General features: G+C 38.7%; 3 protein-coding genes across 9 annotated transcripts; 2 read left to right on the top strand and 1 right to left on the bottom strand.

Moving 5' to 3' along the window:
• Positions 1–53: 53 nt before the first annotated feature.
• On the top strand, positions 54–6,693 carry LOC145224664 (EGF domain-specific O-linked N-acetylglucosamine transferase-like). Its single transcript, XM_080091209.1, has 11 exons — positions 54–142; positions 222–501; positions 1,287–1,397; positions 1,455–1,546; positions 2,314–2,490; positions 2,911–3,124; positions 3,706–3,870; positions 3,928–4,002; positions 4,272–4,418; positions 4,851–4,990; positions 5,481–6,693. Exons 2-11 carry the CDS (start codon positions 337–339, stop codon positions 5,713–5,715), a joined length of 1,521 nt encoding a protein of 506 aa, XP_079947335.1. The 5' UTR covers positions 54–142; positions 222–336; the 3' UTR covers positions 5,716–6,693.
• LOC145224661 (uncharacterized) lies at positions 6,171–23,682 on the bottom strand. 4 transcript variants are annotated; one of them, XM_080091200.1, is made up of 18 exons: positions 23,606–23,682; positions 11,332–11,368; positions 11,120–11,171; positions 10,163–10,773; positions 9,752–9,831; positions 9,539–9,688; positions 9,325–9,474; positions 9,162–9,266; positions 8,797–8,891; positions 8,709–8,739; positions 8,549–8,635; positions 8,199–8,274; positions 7,990–8,122; positions 7,566–7,620; positions 7,446–7,502; positions 7,047–7,172; positions 6,737–6,875; positions 6,171–6,435 (listed from the first exon to the last, which is right to left on the bottom strand). In XM_080091200.1, exons 1-18 carry the CDS (start codon positions 23,636–23,638, stop codon positions 6,284–6,286), a joined length of 2,169 nt encoding a protein of 722 aa, XP_079947326.1. In that variant the 5' UTR covers positions 23,639–23,682; the 3' UTR covers positions 6,171–6,283. The 4 variants fall into 4 exon arrangements, with proteins under 4 accessions (XP_079947326.1, XP_079947327.1, XP_079947328.1 ...); XM_080091201.1 differs by lacking the exon at positions 23,606–23,682 and adding an exon at positions 12,073–12,389; XM_080091202.1 differs by lacking the exon at positions 23,606–23,682 and adding an exon at positions 11,900–12,007.
• Positions 12,920–27,962, top strand: LOC145224663 (uncharacterized). 4 transcript variants are annotated; one of them, XM_080091204.1, is made up of 10 exons: positions 12,920–13,164; positions 13,504–13,595; positions 18,819–18,896; positions 19,818–20,198; positions 21,038–21,430; positions 21,755–21,900; positions 22,065–22,232; positions 26,354–26,489; positions 26,672–26,840; positions 27,238–27,962. In XM_080091204.1, exons 2-10 carry the CDS (start codon positions 13,517–13,519, stop codon positions 27,503–27,505), a joined length of 1,818 nt encoding a protein of 605 aa, XP_079947330.1. In that variant the 5' UTR covers positions 12,920–13,164; positions 13,504–13,516; the 3' UTR covers positions 27,506–27,962. The 4 variants fall into 4 exon arrangements, with proteins under 4 accessions (XP_079947330.1, XP_079947331.1, XP_079947332.1 ...); XM_080091205.1 differs by lacking the exon at positions 12,920–13,164 and adding an exon at positions 13,184–13,252; XM_080091206.1 differs by lacking the exon at positions 12,920–13,164 and adding an exon at positions 13,403–13,421.

The raw sequence follows: 27,962 nt of genomic DNA, 5'->3' as shown, positions 1-27,962 counted from the left end.
CAAAGCGTTTTAAAATGTTTAAACCATACACCAACAGCTGAAACCACCTGTAAAGCAAAGTATAAAAGTGTATTTTCCAAATTAGTGCCTCATTAAAACGGTGTGCAGTGTAGTGTTTGATTGGACAAGCACAGAAGTATTGGTAAATAAAAGTGTAATGTAATATATCAGTGTGGTATTAAATCCCATCTATTACTAACGTGTGTCACTTTTTATGATAGGATCACGTCTTTGCGGGTTGGGTTACATGGTGACAGTCGTGTCTCGTTCACGCTAAATAGAGCGCATAACCCGTTCTTTTGTCGGCTTCAACGCCCACGTGGTTTTGGCCACTTTATGCTATTTTTGGCTGTTGGCTGCAACATACAGATGCTACTGTGCTGTGTTTTCCTTGCGCTGTCTGTCGCTGTGGCAACCGGTGACGTGGACCTGCCACTACGTCATCGGAACATATTGTATCACCGAAAACCTTGGTTGTGTCGTCAGAAAGGGAATTGTGACGTAAGTTAGGTTTTTTTGTGAGACTTATGATTTTGCTACTAACAGTGCAAAGTAGGTGGCAGATATTATTAGTTTCTTTGGTGTATTTGAGTCATTTATCCCCTGAGGCAAAGTACTGGTTGTCACGTACTTTGGTTTGTAGCTTAAAAACTTTTATAAGAAATAACCAGCAGATATTAATGCGATTACCCCGAAAACCTAAATACGGCCACAAGACACGAACTTAAATAATAGCTTTAGTAAAAACCAAATTGCCAGCGAGAAAAAATAAAATGTATTCATTTTATTAAACAGACGCTTGTTTCCACTTGTACATTATATTTTCACTGATGATGCCGATTGTTTTTGTCGAAACATCTGTTTTATAAAATAAATACGTTTTATTCTACATCGCTGGCGATTTGGTTTTTATTAAAGCTACTATTTAAGTCCGTGTCTTGTGTACCTATACATTCATGCTTTGTTACGGTGAAAGCAAGATATAGTTTCAACTAAAATTGCAGACTAAGACGCATTCGAGCGCAATCAACCAGATAAACATACTAGCAAGCAAGACACTAAACACATATCCAGTGGTGGGATTCACTTTTTTGTCAGTCGGTTCTATCACAAAAGTCATATTTTTCAGCCGGTTCTGTTACAAAAAGTCCACTGACAGTAACCAGTAATGCCAACCGGTTCGCTGATCTCATAAAATTTCTTAAGACCGTTCTATAGAACCGGCTGAATCCCACCACTGAGTACAACCAACTTTTACGCAACTAAATTATAAATTCTTCTGACAGATAGAAGAATCACCTAAATGTTGGGGTCACGAGGACGATTGCGTGAACCGGTTCGAACCGGATTGGCCCGATTCCTGCGACGAGCGGAAACAATGGCGCTTCTGGCAACAGGTGCGTCACTTCCGGGTTATTGTCTCACACAGGTTATGACGTCATATGTGTTTCCAGGGTGATTTTGGTTGGATGAGGACACGCTTGGATGAGTTGAGGGGAATGCGGGTTTGCGAATCCGAATCGGGTTCGTCGTTAAACTGCACGAAGTGAGTTTCATGTGGTTGTGTGAATTTCACGGTTCACAAAAGTTACGGTTCACGGAAGTGTATGGTTCACGAAAGTTTTACGGTTCACGAAAGTTACGGTTCACGGAAGTTACGGTTCACGGAAGTTACGGTTCACGAAAGTTACGGTCCTCGCAAGTTATGAAGTGCATAGTCCAAAGTACAAGCCCAAAACCTGGCCCGAGTGCAAACCCGAATCACACATTGACAGTAGTTGAAAACATCGTTGGCAAGTTTGCACGGCAGCTAATAATATGATCAGGGTTGCCATCGACATGGAGCCAAAATAAAAAGGAAAACCAAAAAGCTGAAGTTTCATGCGAAACGAAACAAACGTTTTTAAACAAATCTTTGCATTTTGTACGAGTCATGACATATCACATGCACATATATCACATATTTGGCCAAAATCAATCTGTTCCAGCAACTTCTCGTTCGTAGAAAATACTTCGTGCATCTCACGACAGCTCAGGTCTAAAGGGTAACTTTTACTTGTAACAGGGATATGACTAGTAATTGTCGAAAATAAGACGAAATAAGGACTCAAGTCAAAAACAAGGACATTTCTTAGACATAGGGACAATTATTTTTCTAAGACGTTGTCCTTCAAAGTAGGAACAAATCTTAGAAATAAGGACCGTCTATAATTCAACTTCCAACGCACAGAATCGCAACTTGCAGCTTACAAAGTCATGTTGGTGATTTTAATTGACTGGTGATTTTTCGATTATTTTGTTTACTTTGTTCAGATGGCTTCAGTTTTGTCAGGGAAGTTTCATTTACTTAGACTTGCGCGGAGACAAACCGCGTGGTTTTCACCCCACGAATTTATTTTCAAACGGAGAAATTGGCGGGAAATGTCACGTGGATGTTGAACTTTTGAAAGGTCAAAGTTTACCGAAGGTCGAAGGCTGGTTGAGATCATGGTGAGATTGAACACGGGGAATTAAAACCGAAAAATATTTGGGTGGAATTTAAAATAGAATTTCTCGGATAAATCAAAAAGTCAGCATGAAATAATAAAGATTCATTTTATTAAACAATCACCGAAAATCTGACGTTTACTTTTTTCTTATTAATCTGTAAAAAAAATGTTTTTTAATAATTTTATTTTGTTTCAAAATCTTGTTTTTAAATGATACTTAAACATAACTCCACTTTCTTGCGCCCAATAACGTCTCAACGTTGCGCAGCTATTTCCAGCTTGGTGATTGTTTTAGTGCAATTGTGTTGCTATGTTGTCTTTCACCAAGCGAAATAAACTCAACTCAACCCATAACTAACACTCATTGCGTTCTTATAACTGTTTCGAATTTCAAAACTTACTAAACTTCCCATTTTCGCAGGTATCCTGAACTACAAGCATTTGAAAACGTCCCTTACGCTCACAACGATTCGTTTTGTGACATGATAATTAATGAACCTGTTGTGATGATGAAACTCGATCAGGGTGAAAATTTGTACCATCACATGTGCGACTTTCTCAACCTTTATCTTTCACTGCACTTGAACGATTCGATCGAGTTCGACAAAAACATTCGCATTGTCAGATGGGACTGGGTACGTGTGAATTGTAGAGAAAACAACTTTGCATCAGAAATGTCAAATTAGGTTTATTTTAATGACAAACTTATATGCGAGGGATAAAGCGTTCATGCAGATCAGTAATAACAACACTCAAAAAACTTCTACATGAGGTGTTTCCACAAATATAAGACATCAAATCAAAACTAGAAAAATGTACCTTCATCAAACAAGGCTTTCGACGTTAAAATCTGTAAATAAATCGTTCCCAACGCATAAACATATTGTTACATACGAACGCCAGTCATCCAAGTATTGGTTTATCCAAAGACGAAAGCTCGTGGGCTCGAATCCCACCGCAGGTAACTTTCCTAAATAGGAAATTTTTACGCTAGATATCAGCCCTTTTGCACCCTTGCCAACTAACTGGTGTTAAGACTTTCCGATCTACGTTTTGCCGCACAGTAATGTTGTCTGACCTAAAAGACGGACTGATCTCGTGACCCTTATTACGTATTATGTGTTTTTTCTTAACGACGCAATCCTAAACCATCTTTTGGTGATTGGTTGCGTTATATGTGATTGTAGAAGTATAAAGTTTATGAAAACTGTTTTAGTCTGTTCGCCCTTACAAGGATTTCTTTCACGAATCATGGGAGGCGTTCACGAAACATCCGCTCGTGAACCTTCGTGATTGGGCTGGGAAGCGTGTTTGTTTGAAATCCGTGATTTTCTCGTTTCTACCGCGGATGATAAGTGGACTCTACTACAATCTGAAACTGGTCAGTGAGACGCAACCTCAAGTCGAAAAATAAGTTTAACCGCTTATTTTCACACAGGTTGATGAGTGCCAGGGATCAGGAATGGTAAAATCCTTCTCACAATTCTTTCTTCATCGATTAAGGATTCAACAGGTGTGAGTTTGAAACAAATCCCGCTTTTGTGAAGTGTTTTCCTGCTGTAAACACATTAAATCATATATACGCCAGGCCCATTAAAGGCGTTATACCGAATTAGCCGGTCACCAAGCATTCACCACCAAATGGCAAGGCTAGAAAAATCTAGCCTACTGTGGGACTCGAACCCACGATAGAATAGAAGTAACTGTAGTTTTTCTGTTTGTTTCGTTAATCAAATCGGCCACTCTCAATTTTATGACAAAACAATTTGTTTATTGTTTTAGTATCCGCCACAGAAGGAGAAGATACGCGTAACGTTCCTTTCCCGGCGTTCGTACGATTCACATATCACTCATCCGATGTACAGGAAGATCCTTAACGAGGATGAGCTGTTGGAAGTTTTACGGAGCTTCCCAGATTTCCAACTTCGGGTTTGTAAACATCACAATAGCTCTTATGACGTTTAATGACTTCACAGATAAAAATTATGCAAAGCGCGTTCGGGAATTCAAGATTGTCTGCAGCTCGAAGTTTCATTTCGTTATTGCAGATAAACGTTTACTTTTTAATGGTTATATCGAAGGCCTTCGCGACCCCACAGTAAAATGGCAGTCGGCCTTTTGCGACCCACAGGTTGAAAACCACTGGCGTAAACTGATGAGTACAATGTAGGATGTAAAAACAAAGAGCCACAGACAGTGCACACTGTTTCGACCTATAAGTTCTCATCAGTGCAGCTGGTGACGAGAGATCGGCCGCATTGGCTAGTGTATTTTTGGCTAGTGTGCCGTGTAGCCATCCAATTTAATGTAGCCATAAATCCACAAATCACTTGTAGTTATAATTTGAATTTCGACGAACAGGTTGAGGAATTCAAGCATGACGATATGACGTTCAAAGATCAGTTAAGCGTGACGAGTAACACGGACATTCTGATCGGGATCCACGGAGCCGGTTTGACGCACGCGCTTTTCCTCCCCAATCATGCGGTCATATTCGAATTGTAAGTGTTGTCACGTGATTAATAGGTCACGTGGTTGTATTTCTTCGTCTCGGTTTAAGTTACGCCAAGTTATCTCATTTCTCCCAGCAAAGTGAAATAAAGTGAGGTTGTCTAAAGTTGATGAAAAGATGATTAAAGGAATGCAAACACAAAGTACGGTCCTTACCAGTGGTGGGATTCAGCCGGTTCTCACCGGTTCTCTAGAACCGTCTCGCGAAATTTTATGAGATCAGCGAACCAGTTAGCATTACTGGTTACTGTCAATGGAAATACGACATTTTGTGACAGAACCGGCTGACAAAAAAATTTAATCTCGCCACTGTACTTAACCGAAATTTAACACTCCTTATTTGGACACAAATGTGACTGAGCGTGATGCCAGGCCCAAATAAAGTACGTTTTGTAGGAACTAAATCACGACCGACTTACAACTTAGATTGTGTCGCCCAATTCGCGCTCCTGTTTAAATATTATCTTGTTTAAAATCCAGGTACGATTGCGATGCGAAGTGTTTTCGTGATCTCGCTCGTCTCAGAGGTGTACGTCACATGACTTGGCAAAATCCAGAAACCATGACTCGACATGATGGCGACGAGAAATACAAAGACAACCCGAGATACTGGAATTATTCGTTTCAACCCGACGATTTCCGCAGATTGATCCTGCAGGCCAGGACCATGTTGTTTGAGAGATGGTCTGCTGCTGCAGTACATAACGAACTTTAAAGTCACGTGATCTCTGTCGTCTGTCTGATACTGTGACGCCACAATGCGTATTTTGAATTGGAAGTTCTATGCAAAACAGTGGCATTGTATTGTCGCAATTTTTCTGCTCAGTTCAGGAAAACGAAATAGAATGAAACCAGTGGTGGGATTCAGCCGGTTCCGCACCGCTTCTATAAAACCGTCTCACGAACTTTTATAAGATCAGCGAACCGGTTAGCATTACTGGTTACTGTCAATCGACTTTTTGTAACAGATTTGGCTCAGAAATATGACTTTTGTGATAGAACCGGCTGACAAAAAAATGTGAATCACACCACTGGATGAAACGCATCTCGTTTTGTGAAAAATGAAAAACAAACAAACAAAAGCTTCACACGTGCAGGTTGTGATGCAGAAAGCTGGTTCGCGAACCCGCTTCGTGGGAAAAGAGCTGAAGAGAAAACATCCCCCAATAGTGAAATAGAAACGTAAAAACTTGTATTTCTCGAAAAGAACGTACAGTATTGGTTACAAAACGAACATTCGAACAATCTCGTGACGTCATCGGTGACGTGGGGGCATGACGTCATCACTCCTTTACGTCAGCGCTGCTGCATGGTTTGCTGAAGTGTCCGTATCTTCCGAAAACGTCCTTGCCGCGCACAGTGAAGTAGTAAGTACAACCGGATGTGAACTGGGTGAGAGTGCAAGCCATGGGAAGGGGCATGGCAGCTATGCTTTCTGCAAATCCGACATTTATTTAATGGAGAAATTGCTGTCGTAAATTGTTAAATAAAAGAAAATGATGTTTGTTCGTTTGTGCAATACAAGATTTATTATCTCAAACTTTCCCTCGAAAACCGCAAATTTTGTATTTTTTTCTTCCGACAATTATTTATTGGAGAAATTGTGGTAAAATAATGTTCGTATGTGCATTTAAAGATTCCTAAACATATTGCAAAGTCGCTCTCAACATATTTTCCATCGAAAAACAGCAAATTTTGTGATTTTTTTCAAACAAATTGCCGACACAATGACGTACCACTCCCGATTTTTCTCCATTCCTTGCTCGCGTGCCCTTGCGCCTCCTGGTGGGCAAACAACTCGTAACTCGCCACACTCGCATGGCCGGTTGCGTTCGGATCTTGGTTTCTCCACGACAAGATAATCACACCCTTCGACTACACAGTTAACATTGTCACGTCACTATCACATTACTATGACGTCACTATCACATTTCTATGACGTCACTATCACATTACTGTGACGTCACTATCGAAATGTCGTCATAAACATTACGCAAAACACCAGTAAAATAAGCCAAAAGCCAATGCATTATGACAAATACTCACCTTTTTTATACCGAGAATTAGTTCAGGGGGAAGTCCCGATGGGGCGTTTTTGGGGATGGGCTTTGAAGGTAACGAGGCAGATGCGACTTGGGGTAGGGGTGGGTATGGTGTTGGGGCGATTGCAGGCTGAAAACAAAGGCTTGAAAACTTATGTTGGTCCGATACAACTACTTCTTTTGCGGACTTTAGAAAACCAGACTTTAGAAAACTACCAAATATTGCTATTTTAGCTTTCAAGGTAATAATCTTTAGTGATTGTCTCAAGGTTTCGTTTTTTTGCGGCTCCCTATACACTCAAAAAACTACCATTTGGTCCCGACAATAAAAAAGGTTGAGAACCACTGCACTTGTGGGGTGAATCGTTCAAACTCAATGTCATAAAACAAACAAAACGCTTACTGTCGGTTTAGGTTTGGCGTGTAGTTGTGAGGTTGGATGTCTGGCTTGTGGGTTGCTCTGCATGAAAACAGACCAGTTAAGTCAACCACAGGCCCACTTCCCAAACACACCAGTACTTACATATATATGCGGAGATTGTTGAGGTCTTTGTACGGTGTGTGGCGCAACAGGGTTTCTACAAATATTTCGTCATAATTGTATTTGTTAGGCTGATTATTGGATAACAAATAAACAATCATCTTGGGAGTGTGGAATCCCAACAAGCAGGTAATTAATTTTAGGTGACTAACTCAGTGGTGAGATTCAGCCGGTTCACGCCTTTAAAACCGTCTCACGAAATTTTATGATATCAGCGAACCGGTTAGCATTGCTGGTTACTGTCAATGGACTTTTGTAACAGAACCGGCTGAAAAATATAACTTTTGTGACAGAACCGGCTGAAAAAAATTTGAATCCCACCACTGGACTCACTGCATCGCATTTGTTGGGCTGATTATGGGTAACAACAAAACAGTTATAGATAAATTAATTTCAGGTGACTCACTGCATTCGAAGTCTTGAATCCGATGAAAAAATAGCTGACTGTGGTGTCGCTTGAGGGACTCCACCCACATGCTTATGTTCACTCATGTTCATGTTACTTCTATTGCCAGGTTGAAATGTGGGAACAAGTTTGGCTAAAGCATAGAAATATAAATTTCATGAAAAAGGCGGCATATTTTATCTGAAGAAAATGCCCATAGAGATACCAACCCTGGTTTGGTGGAGGTTTCATTGAGGTTTGTGGGGTGGCAAGAATTCGTTGCAGTGCTTCCTGTACGCTTGTATTCTAATAAAAACATAAAATATAAAAATAGTTTTCACTTGTATTCTAACAAAAACATAAAATATATATTTAGTTTTCACTTGTATTCTAACAAAAGCATAAAATATATTTTTAGTTTTCACTTGTATTCTAACAAAAACAAAATAAATAGTTTTCACTTGCAGGCATTTTATCAAGAACATCATTGTATTTTTTTTCTAACTCAGATTACAAAGAAAAGAGCTCATATACTTTTATCATACAAATTGGTCTGAAAAACAAAAACATTCGAACATACATTTTTTTTCTTTGCTGGTGTAACATCTGTATCGCTGGTCAAGTCGATAACATCTGATGGTGTAACATTTGGTTTTGTTAACTTCGGCTAAACAACAAATGGCAATAATTTAATATTTTAAATAACTCATAAAAACCTAAAAAATGCAAAAAAATGATACCTTTGTGTTAGGTGCTTCTGGAGTTTGCTGCCTAAAAACACTTAAAGTTAGAAAACAATCAGTTTTTTGGGGGGAAAATTTTGCTGACCTTGTTTCATTTTGACTTGCCACCTTCGCAATACTTTGGTTTGACTGCGCTGGTGGTGTAGTCTCAGTTAAATTTTCTTTTTTAGGAACTTCCTTCTGCAAAACAGTGTTTTTTACTAAACTTTTTAAAACTAATAACCATTTGAGTACAAATTCTGTTTAATTGCATAATGGTTAATTGCATGGGGAATTAAAATTTCAAATAATATTTATAGTTAATCCTGATTTCATACATTAACATAGTTTGGTAATTACATCAGGCATATAAAACCTACTCATTAATTAAATGTTTGAACCTGAAGCTTTTCAAATAATGCAAAAAGATCACTAAAACTTCTATAGCTTAAATGGATACTAAGTCAATACCTGTACAGTGGGCCATGGGTCAGTTTGAACACTAGCAGTTGATTTTTCATATTCCTTTAATGCGCTGCGCTTGAGTGTTTCATATTGCTGGGCCACCTTTTTCACCTATAATATACAACAAATGCTTACAAACTTTTAACCAAAAACCGACAAAAAGTCATACCCTCGCTTGCAGTTTGTTCGCAAATTCAATCCAGCGCTTGAAATTTTTTTCCACGTTTTCGCATTTTTCTTTTAGTTTTGCGCATTCCTTATTTTTTAACTTTAACTGTTCTTTGTAAATAATCTCCTTCTGAAGAAAAGCCAGATTTTCCTGCAAACAAAAAGACCTAATATTGACCACATAAAAATCACTTCCACAATCAAAGTTTTCAAACCTTTTTTAGCAAATCTTTAAATTTTTCAAAATCGCAGGTACATCTGTGAAAAGTTTGAGTAAAAACATCAACATTTTGAGGTTTTGCACAGGTTGCAACAGATTTTAAACCATTTATCGGCTTCATATGATTTGTAATTCCATTCAAAACCTTCGAAAACAAAACTTTAGTTCTTTTTGTCACAAATAAAATAGCAAAACAACCAAAGTTTACATTGTTGTCAGACTGTTTTAGTTTTTTTGCGGCACAAGTCTCCACCGGGGATGAGCTTCTCTTCAGGGTGGCTTTGGGCTCTGTTATAAACAAAAGTTTTCTAAGCTTAAATTTACGAACGAAAAATACCTAGCAAACATAGTTTGAAAAAAAACATGCAACAAATGATCTCAAAGTTACTCCATGCCTAAAACACATTATAGCAGCAAAATGTAAACAAAAGAGTTTTGGAAAACAAAGTAATTTCAGGCAGATTATACATAAAAGATACAGTATCGAAGCATTTAAAGGCTTTTACACAGTGACAAGTCATTAATAATGGGCATGAAAATATAAAGCATATTACATGCAAGAATAACATTTTATTCCATGCAAGGTTTTCATCACAACTGTCAAATCCCTGCAACTAACCTGTGATTTCGGCAGATAGCAATGCTTTGTGCTGTTTCATATTCAGATTTTGTATCACGGATTCAATGCTAACACTTTTTTTTGGTTTATTTTCGACCTTGTTAGGCCTCGGAAGGACAATGGCTGTAAACGGTTTTCTTTCTTGCACTGAATTGTTGTCGTTGTTAGGTAAATTTGTTTTTTCATCGGGTTCTGGCAAGTTATTTGGTGTGGTTTGCAATTTTACATTTTCATAGTCTTGTGTAATATCTTTCTCAGTCTCTTTGTTAACACATATCGTTGGGTTGTTATCAGTTTTGGTACAGTTCTCATTTTCTTCAGAATCTTGTTTTGCGGCACTGTCTTTTGTAGTTTCTGAGATAACACTTTCTTCAGTGACTATATTTTGTTTATCTTTTTCGGTAATTTTGTCATTTTCTGTTTGTGTTTTTGTCCCAGCATCAATATTAGGGTTCGATATGGTGCACATTTTTGTATCGTTACTCAAAACATCTTTGAATGAAAATGGCTTTGATTTTGCAGTTTTGCGAGCAGTCTGTTTTATTTTGCTTGCCTCCGGTGGCTGGACCATTGTCATGTCCACAGTTTTCACCAACAATGACTTTGAAAGTCTACAAAATTTTTAACAATACCAGGATTAACACCAGGACATATATGTATTGACATGGGGACATACACACATTAAGGTATATAAACATTTAACAACAACTAATAAATAAATGGATAATAATTTTTCGCCAAATAAATAATTTTCGATTAGAGCTTGATATATTTAAGCTTACCAAAAGAATAAAAAAACGTTCAAAGGGATTTAAGTGTAATTTTGTTACATCAATTTTTAACAGCCATGGGCAATACAATTGTTAACAGAAAAAGTTTAGGGCTTACAATTAGACAAACTGAAACTGAAAATATGTGTGACAAAGTTGTGACCAAACCCATAAAAAACAAACTCACATTGATTGTTGTGGGTACAACTCCTGTATATTTTGTACAAAAACTTTCAACACTGAAAAAGAGCAAAATCAGTGGCAGAATTTATAAAAACTTAGCAAAGCTACATTTTTTCTCCATGCACAGTTAGGTGTTTGCTCACAAAGCCACACAAAGCATGCTAAACAAATAAAAGCACTCTACAAAACTATTTCATTGATATTTAATAAACATACCTTTCTCCGTCATGCTTTTAAAGTTTTTCACCAAGTTCTGCAAGTTAAAATAACTCATATATATATTGTGCAAATAACATTTCAAAAGTTTTTGCAAACACACTATAAAAGCTTATCTTAATATGTTAGTTAGAATAGTTAATGTGTATGATTATTTTTGTTTAAAAATGTGCAGTTGATAAAGGTTGAAACAAAACAACAAACCATTAAGTAGGTCAGTCAGGATATACAATGTATCCTAATTGGTTTGCTGAACACAATATACCCATATTATCTGTAGGCTGATTGACAACTAACACCAATATTCAAAAACCACATGTCTTGCCCATATTTGAATTGATTGTTTGGAAATCAAAACGTTAAAAGCACGTGTCCAAGCACGTTGATTTGCCACGACTTGCCAACTGTCTGGTTATAAAATTGACGTTTAGAAAACAACGCATTTACCAATAAGATTATGTTAAGAACTAGGGCTTAACTGATATTACTGTCTATACTACGAAGTAATTCTGGAAATACGACTTTATATATCTGTAAATCATTAGTTGCAAGCGAAAACAAGTTATACCTGTGCTGCACTAGCCACGAATCCAAAACACCTAATTCCAACCTAATGACAATTCTTACATACACCCTGAAATCTGAGTGACCAACTGACCAATACCTTCGCAAATCCATAAGCACGCCCCTACTTAATATCAAATTACAATCTTAAAGCACACAAACCGATGCTTTACTTACCAGTTGTCCACTTAGGGCAACTTCAGGCTGGATTAAACCTAGCCTAGTTTAAACAGCTTGTTGTAATCCCTTGTGCAACAACAGCATACGACAGAGATACACTGAACAAGGCGTCAAGGCCGGACACCCAGTTTTCGCATCACGCCAACGCATTCATGTGAATTTCCTGATCACGAAATCACAATTCGCGCTTCACGCAGCTTATCAGCCAATCAGCGTCGAACACAGTTACCGGGCCAACTGGCGCCGAGAAAAAGGCAATCACGAAAAGGTTTCCTCTACGCCATATTGCAACTGGTGCGTGGCTACCAGGCCTGTCTGGAAGGTCAACAATGGATTCAAAACAGTAAAAGCGACCATTATTCAGGCTACATATACAGTAGATTTGGAATCCAGTTTGAAACAATGCTTAAAGTTTCCTAACAAAGCAATAAAACACAAATGTTGGTAACATAGTTTGAAACAACATTAAATCATGTTATATGGACACCACGTTATATTGCATTGTGCATTTGCCAATTGCCTACTTTGTAATAATAAGCTTAATGTAATCACATTCATACATATGCATTCTTGCTTGAAATGTCCACAAAAGACAGGGCAATACACTCATGGCGATAGGTGTGTTCACCACACACATAGAGCTGTTTTGTAACATGCGTTGACGTGAAATCTTGCGTGTTGTGTAGAGCTTGTCATGAAAGACTGATTAACATTCCAATATAGCTACACAATAAAACTAGCCACCATTGAAAACTACCAGCAGCCCACCAGTTTTAAGTGTTCACGAGCCATGTTTGTTTAGTTGTCAATCTTTGCCCATGAATTCTGTGAACTATTTGCTTGTGTTTTATTTGCTTTTCAGCTAGTTGATTTACAGCAATTGGGTTTTATGGCTGTCCAAATTGCACAATACACCAAAGCGCCTTAACCCACACACAGTGTAGATTGGTTTACACCCGAGGAAGCTTTTCCAAGTCCTGTTTTTTCTGCCAGTCTTTCAGCAAGACAGCGGTCGCAAACGAAGTTTTGAGGCAACTTACTTGTGGCCTTGCTGTGAAATACCAGGCAAAGTACAAAACACAGCCACAGGTTAGTCATTTCTTTTCTTGTGAGAAGGAAACTGCGTAATTTTAGAGACGAATTTGCGCCAACGCATTTGTTTGAAATAAGTCACCGTGTAAGTTTGCTTATGACGCTGCTTGTGATATTTTAGATGCAAAAGCTAAAGTAGCATTGAATGTAAGCTATTGTCTGAAAAATTTGAGCTTTTTGGCGATAACTTTATGGTTGTAAAGCAACTAAACGAAAATAAGTTAGTAGATTTAGTTGGAAAGCAGCTATCAAAGGTGAACTATAAGGTTTTTGCTAGAGGGCAATTCGTTTCCCGAACCACCAACAAATGATTCACGCTTGACTGATATTTTGCAGACAGTGCATTATTATGGAAGAGCTCGTGATTGGTTCAATTGTAGTTTGCGTCACAATTCTACTGTGGAGATATTTCCGCCCAAAACCCGAAGGTGAGTAAATTATTTTTATTTTTTGATATATTTTGTGCTTGTTCTACTTATTGTTGTTAGGTGCGGCCGTGTGTGCATTATATTGTGTGTTCTTGTGACGTTCGGTGTTTGTAAATTATTAATATCCTCGCTTATGATCAAGTGAAGTACACTGAACTGGCCTTTGTGGACGCTAGTTACTGTTTAACACACAATAAATGTTTTCTTAACATGCAAGCTAATACAAAAACACACCAAGATAAAATGCACTATTATAAATTTACATTTTGTGGCCTTTGTTTTGTCACAATATAATGCGATACAATTGCCACAACTAATTTGCATGTAAGGCTAAACTGGCTTGAAAAGCGATCTCCGCGCAAATTCTTCCTGGAATCCAGGAATTGCTCGGTAAACAAACGAAGCCACGTGATCGCTATCGGGTGGGGAGAGAGAAAAAGGAAAAACGCTCGTAAAGTATGGCCACAAAATTGCCAGCGGGGAAATGAGAACAAATTTGTCGCTGAAAATTTGTCAAAATCTTATCAAGATTTAAATCGCTGGTGACATTTTATTGCAAACTTCAAAGTGAATGTAAAACGGAAATCATGTTTGTTTTTCTAGCCTAAATAAGGCCTGAATTAAAAACGAAACGCGTGTGCTTGCATAGAGGTTTGGTAAATGCAAAACTTTTAAGCCTGTCGCACTAATATCAAAAAAGAATATTAATTAAAAAAAAGAATTTACACAATTTGACGTACATTAATCAACAGCAAAAGAATAAATCCGATGATATTTTACAATTACCTCACTCAAATCTTTTCAATGGAGAAACAGAATTGTTGCTACTTTCCACAACTGAAATCATATTTTCAGTTTAAAATCGGTAGAAAGTTGTTCACTCAAAATATATCGAGGAAATAAGTTCGATTTACTCAGTTTAGAAATTTCAATCGTCAAAGTAACAATTTTAGCTGTAACGCCACATTACGTCTTTCGGTTTGAGCTTATCACTAGGGGCAGTGTTCATTAAAACAGCTGTGGTTGGTATTTTATCGCATCGTTATCTCCTCAAGCGACAAACCAACTAAGATGTTTCCATCGCTATGCAGCAGTAAAGTGCAAAATATCTTGAGCGAAGAAAAAATATGTGTTCCACCTGAGCGATCACAACATTAATCTAATGTTTGTCTTCGTCACAAACGGATTGTGAGGTGATTGTTGCGTCAATATTGACACTTTCAGGCAGGAGTTGAAGTTAATTGAAAAATATTGGTTTTAGCAATGCAGGATTTAAAATCACCTTTATTTATGTCTAATTCATATTGTTGCGTCGCAGTTAGCGAGAATATTAGCCGTACTTATTGGGTTCTTTATTGTTACGCAACAACAAACAGCGGAAGTATTGCGGAAAGATAATTATGACTCACAATGGAAGTCAATGCACGTGATTTGCATCAACCAAAATCCTTCACCCCAATACCACGTGACCTTTCACGCACTGTGACGCAACAATGAAAATGAGCGGAATTTTCTAGACCGGAAATTGTGACATTCCTTGAGATAATGAACCTGCGGGCTGCAAATGCACTAAAACTTAACAGCAGTTCATTGTTAGCAAACTGTGTGTATTTTTGCGTCAAAATCACTTTAACCAAAGGGGCCCGAATTCGCTCATGACTTCATATTTGCCCAATAAATGCAATGCGTATTCGATCAGAAATAGAATAAGTTTTTCAATGATGTCCGAAACTGGCAACTGAAGCGTTGGGCGTCATAAGGTTAAATAAGGCGAGAGTTAGAAATGGAGTGACAGGCATTTGTATTGAAGGAAACGACGTTAAGAGTGAATACAACCGCAGTAGTTGCAGATGTGTATTGATGTTACTGTAAGCGTAGGTAGTTGTATGTTGGTATAAATGCACTATCACCAAGTCACGTCGCCGAGTTTGCATCTAATCTACAAGCACGAACGCTCTGCTGGCGATATAGGCTGGAGTGATTCATGCAAATCAACCTAGTTTGAAACCCGATCAGTGCTTGAAATATTGTGGCAGCGTTTAGATGCCCGTATAAGTATATGCGCCGAGTTAATATGTCGGTCAGAAGCAATCAGGTTTAGAACGCTTGCCAGCAAACGGTTTATTTGTGTTTGTTTTAAAGCCATCGTTTCCTCAACACTTTAAATCACCTCAACCTGCTTCCAAGTAGTTTCGCGTTTGCAACAGAGTTAACAATACCGTCCTGTATAAGCTATTGCTGCCAGGCATAATATCAAGTTTATATTACTCGTATTCAGTGTTATTTACCCTGATGAAGGCGACCTGTATAGGACGTCGAAACGTCGGAATAAAAATACATGTGCCAGAAAAGCTTTATCAACTTGCTTTCAATGAGTTTCGCGTTTGCAGTAAAGTTAAGAATACTGTCTTGTGTGACATCACAGTGCGGGCTGTTTACTGCCCGCTACACGGGTGTTTAGGTATGCGTTGAGGCGTGACATTAGGTGATGCATGACACAGTTAAAATGTCGCATACCTTTGAAACAAGTTGTCGATCGCAATAAGACTGACGCCCCGGGCCACGCGCAACCTTAAGGCCGTGTAATATATGCGCCGAGAGCCTTAATTCTCTTGTAGCGCTAATTTCACTCGAACACAATGGAAACGTTCCACAGCTAGACATGCTGGTTGTGACGTAACAATTCCCGTTGCATTATTACGAGGAAATGTTTGATTGTTAGGTGAAGACACTGGGCATTGTGAGCGTGGAATAGTGATTGTTACGTGATAGAGGATATAATGACACAACCATTCGTGAAGGCTTAGCTAAGGTGAGACAGCAGTGATGGTGCGAAAGACAGTGCGACGGGCGGCTGAAAACAAAACCTGCACTTCTCATTGAGCGAGGGGTCACATTGATGCGCACCAGAGCGAGTGAAACACCCCCTCCGTTTCAAGAACTTTTTTGTGAGATTCGAAACAAGGGAAAATGAATGTTAAAGTTTTGAGTCACGCAGAAAAGCGTGAAGTCCAGTTCACCAGTTTATTCGATTTATCTGCTGGAAGTCAGTTTGTAATGTTAAGCAACATGGATACGTTGTTGTCAAATAAAATAATCAAATAAAAGATTAGCTAATGAAAAGATACTTTTCTTACAAATACTTAACAGATGTAGATCAGTTTATGTTTCTAGTTGTGGTATGGATAATTTTGTGTCTACAGGGCGTTCAGGTTGTTTATTTACAACTGTATATTCGTATGTGGGTCTGTTGGAAGTCCTAACGCAGGAGTTGAAGAATAACCGACCGACATTAAGCAGTTTTTAATGTTCACGTTTTTGTTCAGTGGATGCTTACTTTAGTTCTAAATGAGCAGTTTTTAAATGTTTTTTGTTGTTTTTTGTGTTTGTTGGAACTGTACTTCAGTGCTTAGTGTGTAAAAAGGTTGAAAACTTTTAATGGAAAAGTTCTAAAAAATAATTACATAAAAATATAGTAGGAAAAAATGGGAAAACTGAAAAGCTTTCTAACTTCGAACTGCTGCGTGTGTATTGCTCCGTCACAAACCAAAGGTAAGTGTCGTCACAAACATGCCTTAATGACGTGTTGAAAGATAATAGACCCCCTGCGGAGCGTGTAGTGGGAATGTTCGATTCGAAATAGCGGTTTGAGCGAATGTCAAGCAAACAAAATATGTTGGACCACCTCTTAGTAAACCGCTTGTCACAGTTCAATCTAATCAACATTCCGTAGCCAACTATGCGAATGTGGTTTGTAACAACTATTAAACTTCAATTGTTAAGTATTTAAAACACTGTTTTTGTTGGAAGGTAATGTCGTTTCATTGGTTATGCAGAGGAATTGTTAGCAATTTGGAATTCATTCATTTAAAATCGTTTCGGTCTTTCCCGATGCCGTTTGAATCTTATTCTAAAATAACTTTAGTGAAGGAAAAGAACAGCTTCTTTACTAATTGCCCATTATTTTATCACTGTGGACAATTGCCTTTGTCGTGTTTACAACGACAATTATTAGTTTGGAACGCAATATACGGATCTGTTCGTAAGTTTAATAAGTAAAATAACGGCCTGATGTGGCCTTCATGTCACTGATGTTGGCATGAGCATTTGCCGAAACGTTTGAGTAACAAAGCATGTTGCTTTTTACATTTATTTGGGCCGTTATTTTCATCATTAAACTTATAATAGCCTACTTACGTGATGCAGAACATAGAACATCTGCAAATCTGTTACAAATTCACGAACGTAAAAACGTGAAGGATAAAGATATATAAATTTTCATCATCAAAACTTTTTGTTTTTTTATTCTTTTGTTTATTAAAAGCGTTGTTCGCTTCGATTTTGTTGTACAGCATTCCAAAGATGTTGTGACTAAACAATCGCAATTGTATCAGTTATGACGTAATCACTTCGATTGTGGTCGTATTTGGTCAAGTCGTCGCGCATGGATAGTTTTATGTGTTTGTGGTAGGAAGTGCAACGATGCGTGACCAACTTTGCGCGTGAGAATCGTGTTTATGACGTCATATACCGGTAACAATGACCAATGACGTAATTGAATCCTTGAATCCAGCGGTTAAACGAAACCTAAACAAATTTAAGAAACATTTCGAACGCATCAACTTTCTGAAAACCCAATCGCAAAAAAACTTTTTTTGAAAAAATAGGAAGTTTAAGAAAACTTTTATTGTTTGTGGGAAATAAGAACAAGGTAAGAATGACGTCAACCAGTATAAGCGACTCTATGTAAGAGAATCTTTGTGTAACGTCACAAAACTCGGCCGCGCGAGGGTTTAAGCTTATCCGGGAAACGCAACCCGATCTCATGTCGTGACTCCACCGAACTAATGCACTGTGACGTCACAATCTCAAGTGTCTGACTGCAAGCGCATCGTTTTATGACGCAACAATGAACTAATTTTTGATTGATTTGTACCTACTTTTAATATGAGCCACTTTTACAAACTTGGTTTCGCGTTGGGAGAAATTTCTGACGCATTTGCCGCCTTACATGAGTAGGTGTGAAATTGTGTCACGGTTTAATTGACCACTTTGGGTGTGACGACCTTCATTTGTCCTTGAGCTTTTGAAGTGTAAGGCGCGACTGAATGAGAAACTGCAGCGGTGGTAGGAATTAGATAAATCTGGGAAAGTTTTTGGGTCTGCCCATCTTTACTTATAACGTGGTACTTGTATAAACTTTTATATTAAACATGTTTTTAGATGGAAAAGGTCAAAAAGGTCAACATAAAACACGTGACAACTCTGTCGCCATCCATGATATTTTGCAGGACAAAAACGGTAAGGAAATTTTGTTGTTAAATAAGCTATTGCTGCCGGGCATAGTATCAAGTAAACTTGATTTTTTCTGTTAAATCGAGGAAATACATTATTATTTCAATACAAAATCTGAAAGCGTGTTTTCTATTTTAATATTTTGTATTTAAGCGGGAAATACGGATGTAGGATATTTTTATTATCACCAACATCATATTTTCAGATTGAGGCAATTTAATTCAGTGATTTAACATTTTTGGCATTTTTTGTTGACCTTGTTTATTCTCGAACATCGCGTACCGAATCCGAAGCATTGTTTTGTAACAAAGTAATTCTGCTCCACACCGCAATTAAATGGAATAATCGCATGGGACAATAATTATCGAACTTAAGAATTCAAACATAATAATCGTGTATGATGTAACAATACAGAGTGGACTCTTAACGTTTAGCCTTCGGGCGGGTTACGAAATTATTGCTGCTATCAATTTAAATCAAGTTCAAAATTTACGAGCTGTTATATTTAAAGAACTCTAATTGCTCTAGTAGTACTACCACAAGAAAACAATTTTAGGCGAATTTTAACAACATTGTGTGAATTTTTGTGTTGAAAATCGTCATCGTTGAACAAATCATAAAATTCATGTAGGAGGAAAAGACAAAAAATCCCAGTAACTCGGAAACGTCAAAAACTTTGGACTAGAATGCAACAGGGTCATGGCACGCAGCATTGCTTTGGTTATTAACAAAAAATTCAACGTAAAGGTGTTGTTTTATGTGTAAAGTTCAAAAGACAAATATCTCGCACTAACTTTGAAGAGCCATAAAAAAAATGTACCAGCATGCATCACGGTTATGGCACGCAGCATTGCTTTGTTTGTCCCTAAAAAATTCCACGTAAACGTGTTGTTTTCTGAGTAAAATTACTGGTTGATGTCGATGCAGGCAACGGTGTAGCTGACAAAGGCTTCCCCAACCCGACCTACATTAAAGACGACGATGTATTCGTGCAAAGCAACACAAGTTCCACCGCAGCAGCAACGGAAGAGTTCGGCCGCCCGCGTCAAACTCGCCAAATCAGCGACATATCCGAGTTATTCCGTCCACCCTACGGTGACGACAAGAGTTTGAGTGAACTCGTATTCGAAGAACTCGACCGCGCCAAGAGTACAGAGTCGCTCGATGTCCTGTCACGTGACCGACCTGACGTCACAAGTGCGGTGGAGCATGACGGCAAATCGGGGGAACCACCGAACCGCGACTCCGATTGTAACGAAAACAACGATACCGCGGTGGATTGTGACGTAATAGAGGCGAGACAGACAGGTTTGTTTAAGGTTAACTTTTACGTTTTGGCACCAAATGACGCGAATGTTCACATTATAGAAATAAATCCGTCACAGATATTTATAACACAACGCTATATGAGGTCAAAATTATTTACTTTTTAATTGTTAACCTTAATTCCTTAAATAACTACGAAGAAATATGAAAGATACATTTTCTGTATGCAACATCCATTTTAGCGAACAACTGATTGATATGAAACACGTTTGACTTTTCGGTTTTATTCGTATTTACGCCGATTGTTGTACAACCCGGTTTTACACTCAACGCTTTTCACATAACCCGGTTAACGTGATACCGCCATCTCAAGTAATATTGGCGCTTGGCAATGTTTGAATAGATGACGACGATACTTGGACGCGTCAAAACGCCACCCACAACCCTGAGAAAATTAGATTAAAAAGCGCAGAAACTCCTTTTTTTCGGCGCTCGGTCATGTTTGCCAACGTTTTAAATCGATCCATTACTCTGCCTAAACCCTCCAAAAATCCGATTTACGCAAGTACCTCCACAACCTGAAAGGGACCATGGCATCAATTTTGAGAACAGCAAAACATTTCAATACCGATAGCAGTAAATTTCCAACATTGCCGCATATTTGGTACATTATTTAAACACTATACACGGATCTGTTCATAAGTTTAATGATAAAAATAACGGCCCAAATAGACGTAAAAAGCGACATGCTTTATTATTCAAACGTTTCAGCAAATCATCAGTGGTATGAAAGGCCACATCAGTTACACCCGTTTATATACACTTGAGTGACGTAAAATATCCCCATTATTATTTGTTACCCAACAATCGCTATTGTTTAGAATGGCGGGAAAAATTAAAACAGGATCTCGCCGATGACGACGAAGAATTCATGGAAGAAATCACCGATGACGATCTTGATGACGTCAGCGACGACACGACGTCAGAGTCTGACGTAGACAACAAAATGCGTGGTGACGTCAATAACGTTGGGAGAACCCCGGTTCCCGCCCAGACCCCGTCCCTCGGACGCCCGTTAGTGGTGGATAATGGCTCGTACAAGGTCAGGTTTGGTTGGGCGGGAGATTTCGAACCGGTTGCCATCGACAGAAATGTTTTCGGACACTGGAGGGCGGAAACGAGCGAAGCGTGGAAGGAGTCGTTGGGTTCAAAGTTCGTTGGTGACGCGGCGATCTCAAAACACAACACTCTTGCGCTGAGCAGCCCCGTGCAAGGTTGGTTTCTGGTTATTTGTTGATTACTCCGTGTTATGTTTAAAACTGTTCGGCGCATTTGTTTATTTTAACGTGTACCTTTGTAAACACCGAACAAGCGTTTCGTCCACCAGGTTGCATATTTAACAAATTTGTCATTTAACAAATTTGTCGTGGTGTGGTGCTAGACAAAATACTTGTTGTTGTTTTTCAAGAACTTGTATTTTTGCTGACGTTTCGCCCACTAGAACGTATATTAGTGTCTCAACATCTTAGTAGTGAAGATTAATTTGAGCTTGCTATGACAAAAACTTCGCACAATTATACGGGAATTTGTGTTTTCAGATGGAAGAGTCGCAGATTGGCACGAGATGCAAGATGTATGGAATCACGTGATCAGCACCGAACTAGAAACGGAAGTGACGCAACAACCGATGATTGTTACAGAATCAGCGAACGTTACATCGAAACAACGCGAGCGGATGCTAGAGGTAGGCTATATTAAGTCGCTATCTGGCTTTATTGCGTCACTATCTGGCGTTATGACGTCATTATCTGGCTTTATGACGTCACTATCTGGCGTTATTACGTCATTATCTGGCTTTATGACGTCACTATCGGTTTCTTAATTCTCGAACCTTGTCTGTTTGTGCAGGTATTGATTGAGACTCTGCGCGTTCCCGCAGTCAGTTTGCGGAATCAATCCGTTCTCTGCGCGCTATCTGCTGACCGCAAGGTGGCGGTAGTGGTGAGCAGCGGTCACGGCGTGACGGAGGTGGTTCCAGTTTATGAAGGTTACCAAATAACCAGCGCCACACAAATCGTAAGTTGGATTGGAAATAGGTAGAGCTACTAACACAGGGACTCACACCATATAAAGTTTGCGATAGATGGCATTAAGAGCGCAGTTATTTAAAAACACAGTGAAACTGGGATATGGTTAGGGACTATATTTAACGTAAACAACTAGTTGTTTGTCTTTTACATTAAATTTAACTTTACTCTTAGTGGAGTCACAAAGCACTATTTTCTGTTTTATCCCAACGTTGCTGGACTTTATACACAATATGACGTATTCAAACGTCAGTTCGCAATATAACTCGTCTGCAACATACTTATGAAAACTACGTCTAGCAGGTGCAACTTGTCACCAAATTCAAGATAAACTCAGTGTATTTATAACTTGGGTGTTGAATGCATGCATTAAAACAGTATTGTAAGTAGTACAAAATTAACCCATTCTAGACATATAACAAAGTAACTTGTTACGCATTCTGCACAAATATGCCTAAATAGCGTAAATATTATACTGCATGTCGTACTCCCTGCTTTGGTGCTTCGTACCCCCAAGGGGTACACGTACCCCTGGTTAAGAACCCCTGCACTAATCAATACAACGCTGTTAGAGCTGACCTGAACCTGAACAACAACTTTCAAACTGCAAATGATTTTGGGTTCTGGTGTCGCTTCTTGCAGCTCGATCGATAGTTACAAAGTAGGCTATAGCCTACGTTTCAAAACTTATTTCACTAAACTTTACAAGTTCGTTTAATCAAACAAAACGCTCACAATTTCGTTCAATGTGCATTATTTATGCCGAAACTCCGAACTTGGGAGCAAACCTTTTTTTACATTTTTCTTTAAACAGGACTTTTGTTTTTAACTGTCGCCAACAAAACCGTAACAACTAATGTCAACAGTTTAATGGTGAAAATAACGGCCCAAATAGACGTAAAAAACGACATGCTTTATTGTTTAAACGTTTCGGCAAATGCTCATACCATCATCAGTGATATGAAGGCCACATCAGTTACACCCGTTTATATACACTTTAGTCGCATAAACGAATGATCATTCTTTTTACGTCTATTTGGGCCGTTATTTTCACCATTAAACTTATGAACAGATCCGTATATAGTGTTCCAATGTCAACAGGTTGTGTACAAACCTACTCATATCACCGCTGTATCACTAGTCGCGCTCAAGTCACGTCAAAATGTTTGTAAAATAAGATAGGCATTTTTTTTACATAGCAGCGCAGCAATAGTCAACAAGGAATGAAACACGTCATAAACCAGAGATGGCCATAAATTTTAGCTCTAAAAAGTTGCATATGACTGAGTTTCATCATAATCAAACACACGAGTTTAACCCATATTTATTAAGCATGAAAAATATTTTTAAAAATACACTTACCTCACTACGTTTGGCCTCCCGCTTTTTCCGCATTTGGATTTTTTTTGCAGTCTGTACTTTTTGCTCGTCCGTTCTTTTGCCATAGCAAATAGACTACTCAAGTAAACTTGTGTAGGAGATTTTTATAAATCAACGACAACTAATTTCATCAAATGTAATATAGGGGCAACATTTTTCCCCTTGACTGGGGTCAATGCAAAGCTTCAGACAACAGAGGTTAAATTTTTTTCACGGTTTCATTTCCGTCAGCGATCATTGTCTTGTTAGATAAAGATATGGCGCCGATCGCGGCAGGAGGGGCCTGTCGTTAACCGCCACAAGACGCAAAACTGCGTGATACAACAATTGTATAACTAACGTTTTTACATGATCTACAAACATATCTTAATTGCACAGTGCAAAAAGACTGCCTGATAGCACGTCCAGTTATGCGCGAGGCCGAGATATTCGCTTTTCAATGGGCAGGTTTGCGCTTTTCGCGCCCAATTGGGCTTTTTTTCGACATGGAGTTGTGCGTTGTAAACGCTTTCAGTTTGAGAAGTCACGTTACACAGGTGTAACAAATCGTGCTGCGTTGTCGCTCTGCGTTTCGAAACACGAATAAGTTGACCTACATTACCGTTTACAGCGCAATATAACTAACATCGTAACATCTTAATTCCAAACAGTGAGAAAATGGTCAAGTGACGACTGCGTTCATGCGTGAAGCAGAGGCATTTTTTTCCATGCGCCACTATCGTCAATCACTCCCGTTGCGTCAGCTGTGCACTGAGCGAGCACAAATTTGATAAAAGACAGCATGTAAAAACATATTTTTACTAATACTGAGCCGATTGCACTGAATTTTTTAACAGCCAACAAGGAGCACCCTATCCACAGCTGTTTAAACTTTCAGCAGGTTAAGTCTTGTATTTCTGACCTCATTAACATGTGAACAAACAAACATATATTAGGGGGTAAGGGGTGAAAATGGATATATACAACTTCAAGTTACAAAATACTTTAAAATACGCTGCAATGTACCAATCAAAAAAGTATGAAACTCCAGAATCATCTGCTTTAGCAAGTATAGCCGTTTTAAAAATTTCACGTTTTGGGGGGCTGTGGGTGAACCGAGGGATCAAACGGAGTCAAAATTCACATGGACCATCTTTAGACCTATATCTATAATGCGTGTAAATTTGAAAAAGTTTGAACCACTCTTTATTGACCAAAACGTGGGAACAAATCCTCGTTAGACGGGAAATAATATAGACAAAAACAATATGTGTCCCCTTCAGGGAAGTGGACCCATAATTATTACAGCAAAGATCAGAATTATCCGACTATTACGATATTTGCTTCAAACAAAAAAGCTCAAGAAAAATCTATTCAAGGCACGTAATATGTATTAGCTAGGACATAATCATGATTGGCATCGTATGCACCTACTCTATTAACATCGTGAGTTCGTATCATATATAGGCCTAAGGTAGGATTGCCATATTTTATAGTACACAATCCCTAAGTTTTGTGCGCGAACAATTTCATTTTTGTTAGTTGGCATGCAATGCATGGCAATGGAGAAGGTCGATTCTCAATTTCACATTGATTTAAACTTATTTAGTTGCACAAACTGACGCTAAATTAGAACATAGAATTACTTCCAGCTTTTTGCTGTCCCCGCAAAATTGCCTCACGGAGCCCTAAAGGACCGCGGACCCCAGTTTGAGAACCGTTGGGTTAACCTTTTTTGCGATCCAATCACTTCTATTGCGGAATAAATTTAGAATATTCGGAAGTCACACGGACACGTTAGATACGATACTCTGATCCTTGTTAATTAACTTTCTGCCTAGGCTTCTGTTTAGTTAAGTTTATTAGGCAATGCTTACTACTCTCACTATCCTTGAAACAATAAGCACATATATCACGGGTCGCCAACCTATGTCACTCTAAAAACTATTAGGACCAATTTCAATTTGTCACAGATAACAACACTGGAAGCCGCCCTTTTTAGATTTGAAATAAAATGCCACTGTAAAAACGTTTTTATATCTCACGACATTCGACTTTTTGTTGTTAGTTAATTCCTTGCATACTAGGTACACAGTTAAAGCAAACGAAACTTCCCACGTTCCCAGGTAGCATCGAATGCTGTGTTTTCTTGAGACGCGGATTTTTATTTCTGTATTTAACGCGTATTGTTAGACAACTAGCAACAAACAGGTATTGTTACGCGCGCATACACACTGCAAAACGAAACAGTAACCTTGTACGTTAACCTGCGCGCTGCTAGTTTACCCCTTTACGTTTCATGGTATAGACGCGGTTGTAGCTAATTACTAGAAATTTACTCCGTTGGTACATTAATTTCATAGTATGTTTATATTTTTTCTTAAATACCTGACTTTTTGAATGCTTGGTGACCGGCTGATTCGGTATGACGCCTTCAATGGGCCTGGTGTACTGTGATACCTGACTTTTAAGTTTATTTTTAACATTTCTCCCTGACGCAGATTTAAACACTAAATTCCCTGACATGTCCGGAAAATGCTGACGTGTGGCAACCCTAGCCTACGTCGAGACTTAGTGCAAACGTAAAATCTATGCATTGTGTAATATTGTATGAAGCACTTTAAAGAACATGGTGAAAAAACATGCACTTACCTCATTACGTTCAGCCTCCCTCCTTTTCCGCATCTTTTCTTTTTGGATTGGAAATAAGTGACGTCACGCGTACACAATTGATGACGTAATAAATTTTAGCTTCCGGTGGGAGGACGCCATCTAACGGATATGTTAGCGAGGATCGTTCAGCGAGAGAAGGGAGAAACTTTTACGTCAGTGTCTGAGATGGAAATCATAAACTCGATAAAGGAGCGATACGCTTCAGTGCCCAAAGGTAGGAAGTTCGTTTACTTGAAAAATTTAAACAATAATGTGAATTCCTAAGCGAGAAGAGCGTACTCGTTCGTGCCTTGTTGGTAAAATGGAGAAGTTTATTAATAGGAACTGCTCAGGTCGTAATATCCATCTGTACTATTTACTTATTGAACAAAACTTACATCGTCATGTGACTCACAGACAGCAGTGTTACGTCACAACCAAGTGAACAGGAGATCCTTCTCCCCGACGGAAAAGTGATAACACTCGACAAGGAGCTTTCCTCTTGCGTGGAGCCACTTTTTTCGCCAACAAATGTTGGAAGCACCTGTCCGGGACTTCCCCAAATAATCAAGCAAGCAGTTGAAAGGTGAATCCCCGCACATGCTACTGATTTGTTTTCGTTTTGTCTTAAAATTTTTCTTTTGTGGGCAAATTTTTTACTCACAAAACATAATAGTGTATATAAACGGGTGTAACTGATGTAGCCCTTCATATCACTGATGATGGCATGAGTATTTGCCGAAACGTTTGAACAATAAAGCGCGTCGATTTTTACGTCTATTTGGGCCGTTATATTCATCATTAAACTTATAATCGCATACTTACGTGATGCAGAACATAGAACATCTGCAAATCTGTTACAAATGCACGAACGTGGCGCACTAAGATATAGCTTGAAATTTGAGACTAAAGATTTTCAAAAGAAATTGGCTTTTGTGTTACCTGATAACTGCACAGTTACGTCACAATTACGTTTATTCCAGAGTCGACCCGGACCTTATGACGTATGGAGACAACACGATACTTTTGGCGGGAGGCAACTCGATGCTGAATGGATTAAAGCCACGTGTACAACAAGATGTGAGCGATTTGGTTGGTGGACTGAACGTCCAATCAGCGGAGTGCAGTGAAAACGCTTCGTGGATCGGTGCGTCGCTTCTGGCCCAGCAATCCAACTTCACGAGTCAGTGTGTTAACGAGGATTTGTATTTCGAACACGGCGCCAAAATCGTCCACAGAATGTGTTTCTAATCTCGTTCTGATCGACAGGATCAATTTCAGCAAAGGTTCCAGCCCGCGGGATGCAGCGAGAGTAGCAGTGACGCAGTTACCATGGTTACCCCAGTGTTGGGATTCAATCGGTTCTGTAGAACCGCCTCACGACATTTTATGAGATCAGCGAACCGGTTAGCATTACTGGTTACTGTCAATTGACTTTTTGTAACAGAACCGTCTGAAAAATACGACTTTTGTGATAGAACCGGCTGACGAAAAATTTGAATCCCACCACTGGGTTACCCGTTTTTATTTCTCTTCGCTCTGTGTTTGCACTTTTTACTCGATTCACTTGTTCGTGCATTAATCCGTGGCAGTATTACGTCATCGGTTGTAAATTGGTGCGTGTTTTTTTTCAGTTTTCGCTTTTTATTGTACGATATGTCGTAAGCGCTTTTTTACAAATACAGTTTTATAAACTTAAGTGGAAAAA

Source organism: Phallusia mammillata, chromosome 4, assembly GCF_965637545.1.
Source record: "Phallusia mammillata chromosome 4, kaPhaMamm4.hap1.1, whole genome shotgun sequence".
Classification (NCBI taxonomy): domain Eukaryota; kingdom Metazoa; phylum Chordata; class Ascidiacea; order Phlebobranchia; family Ascidiidae; genus Phallusia; species Phallusia mammillata.
This window is presented reverse-complemented; position numbering and strand designations above follow the sequence as displayed.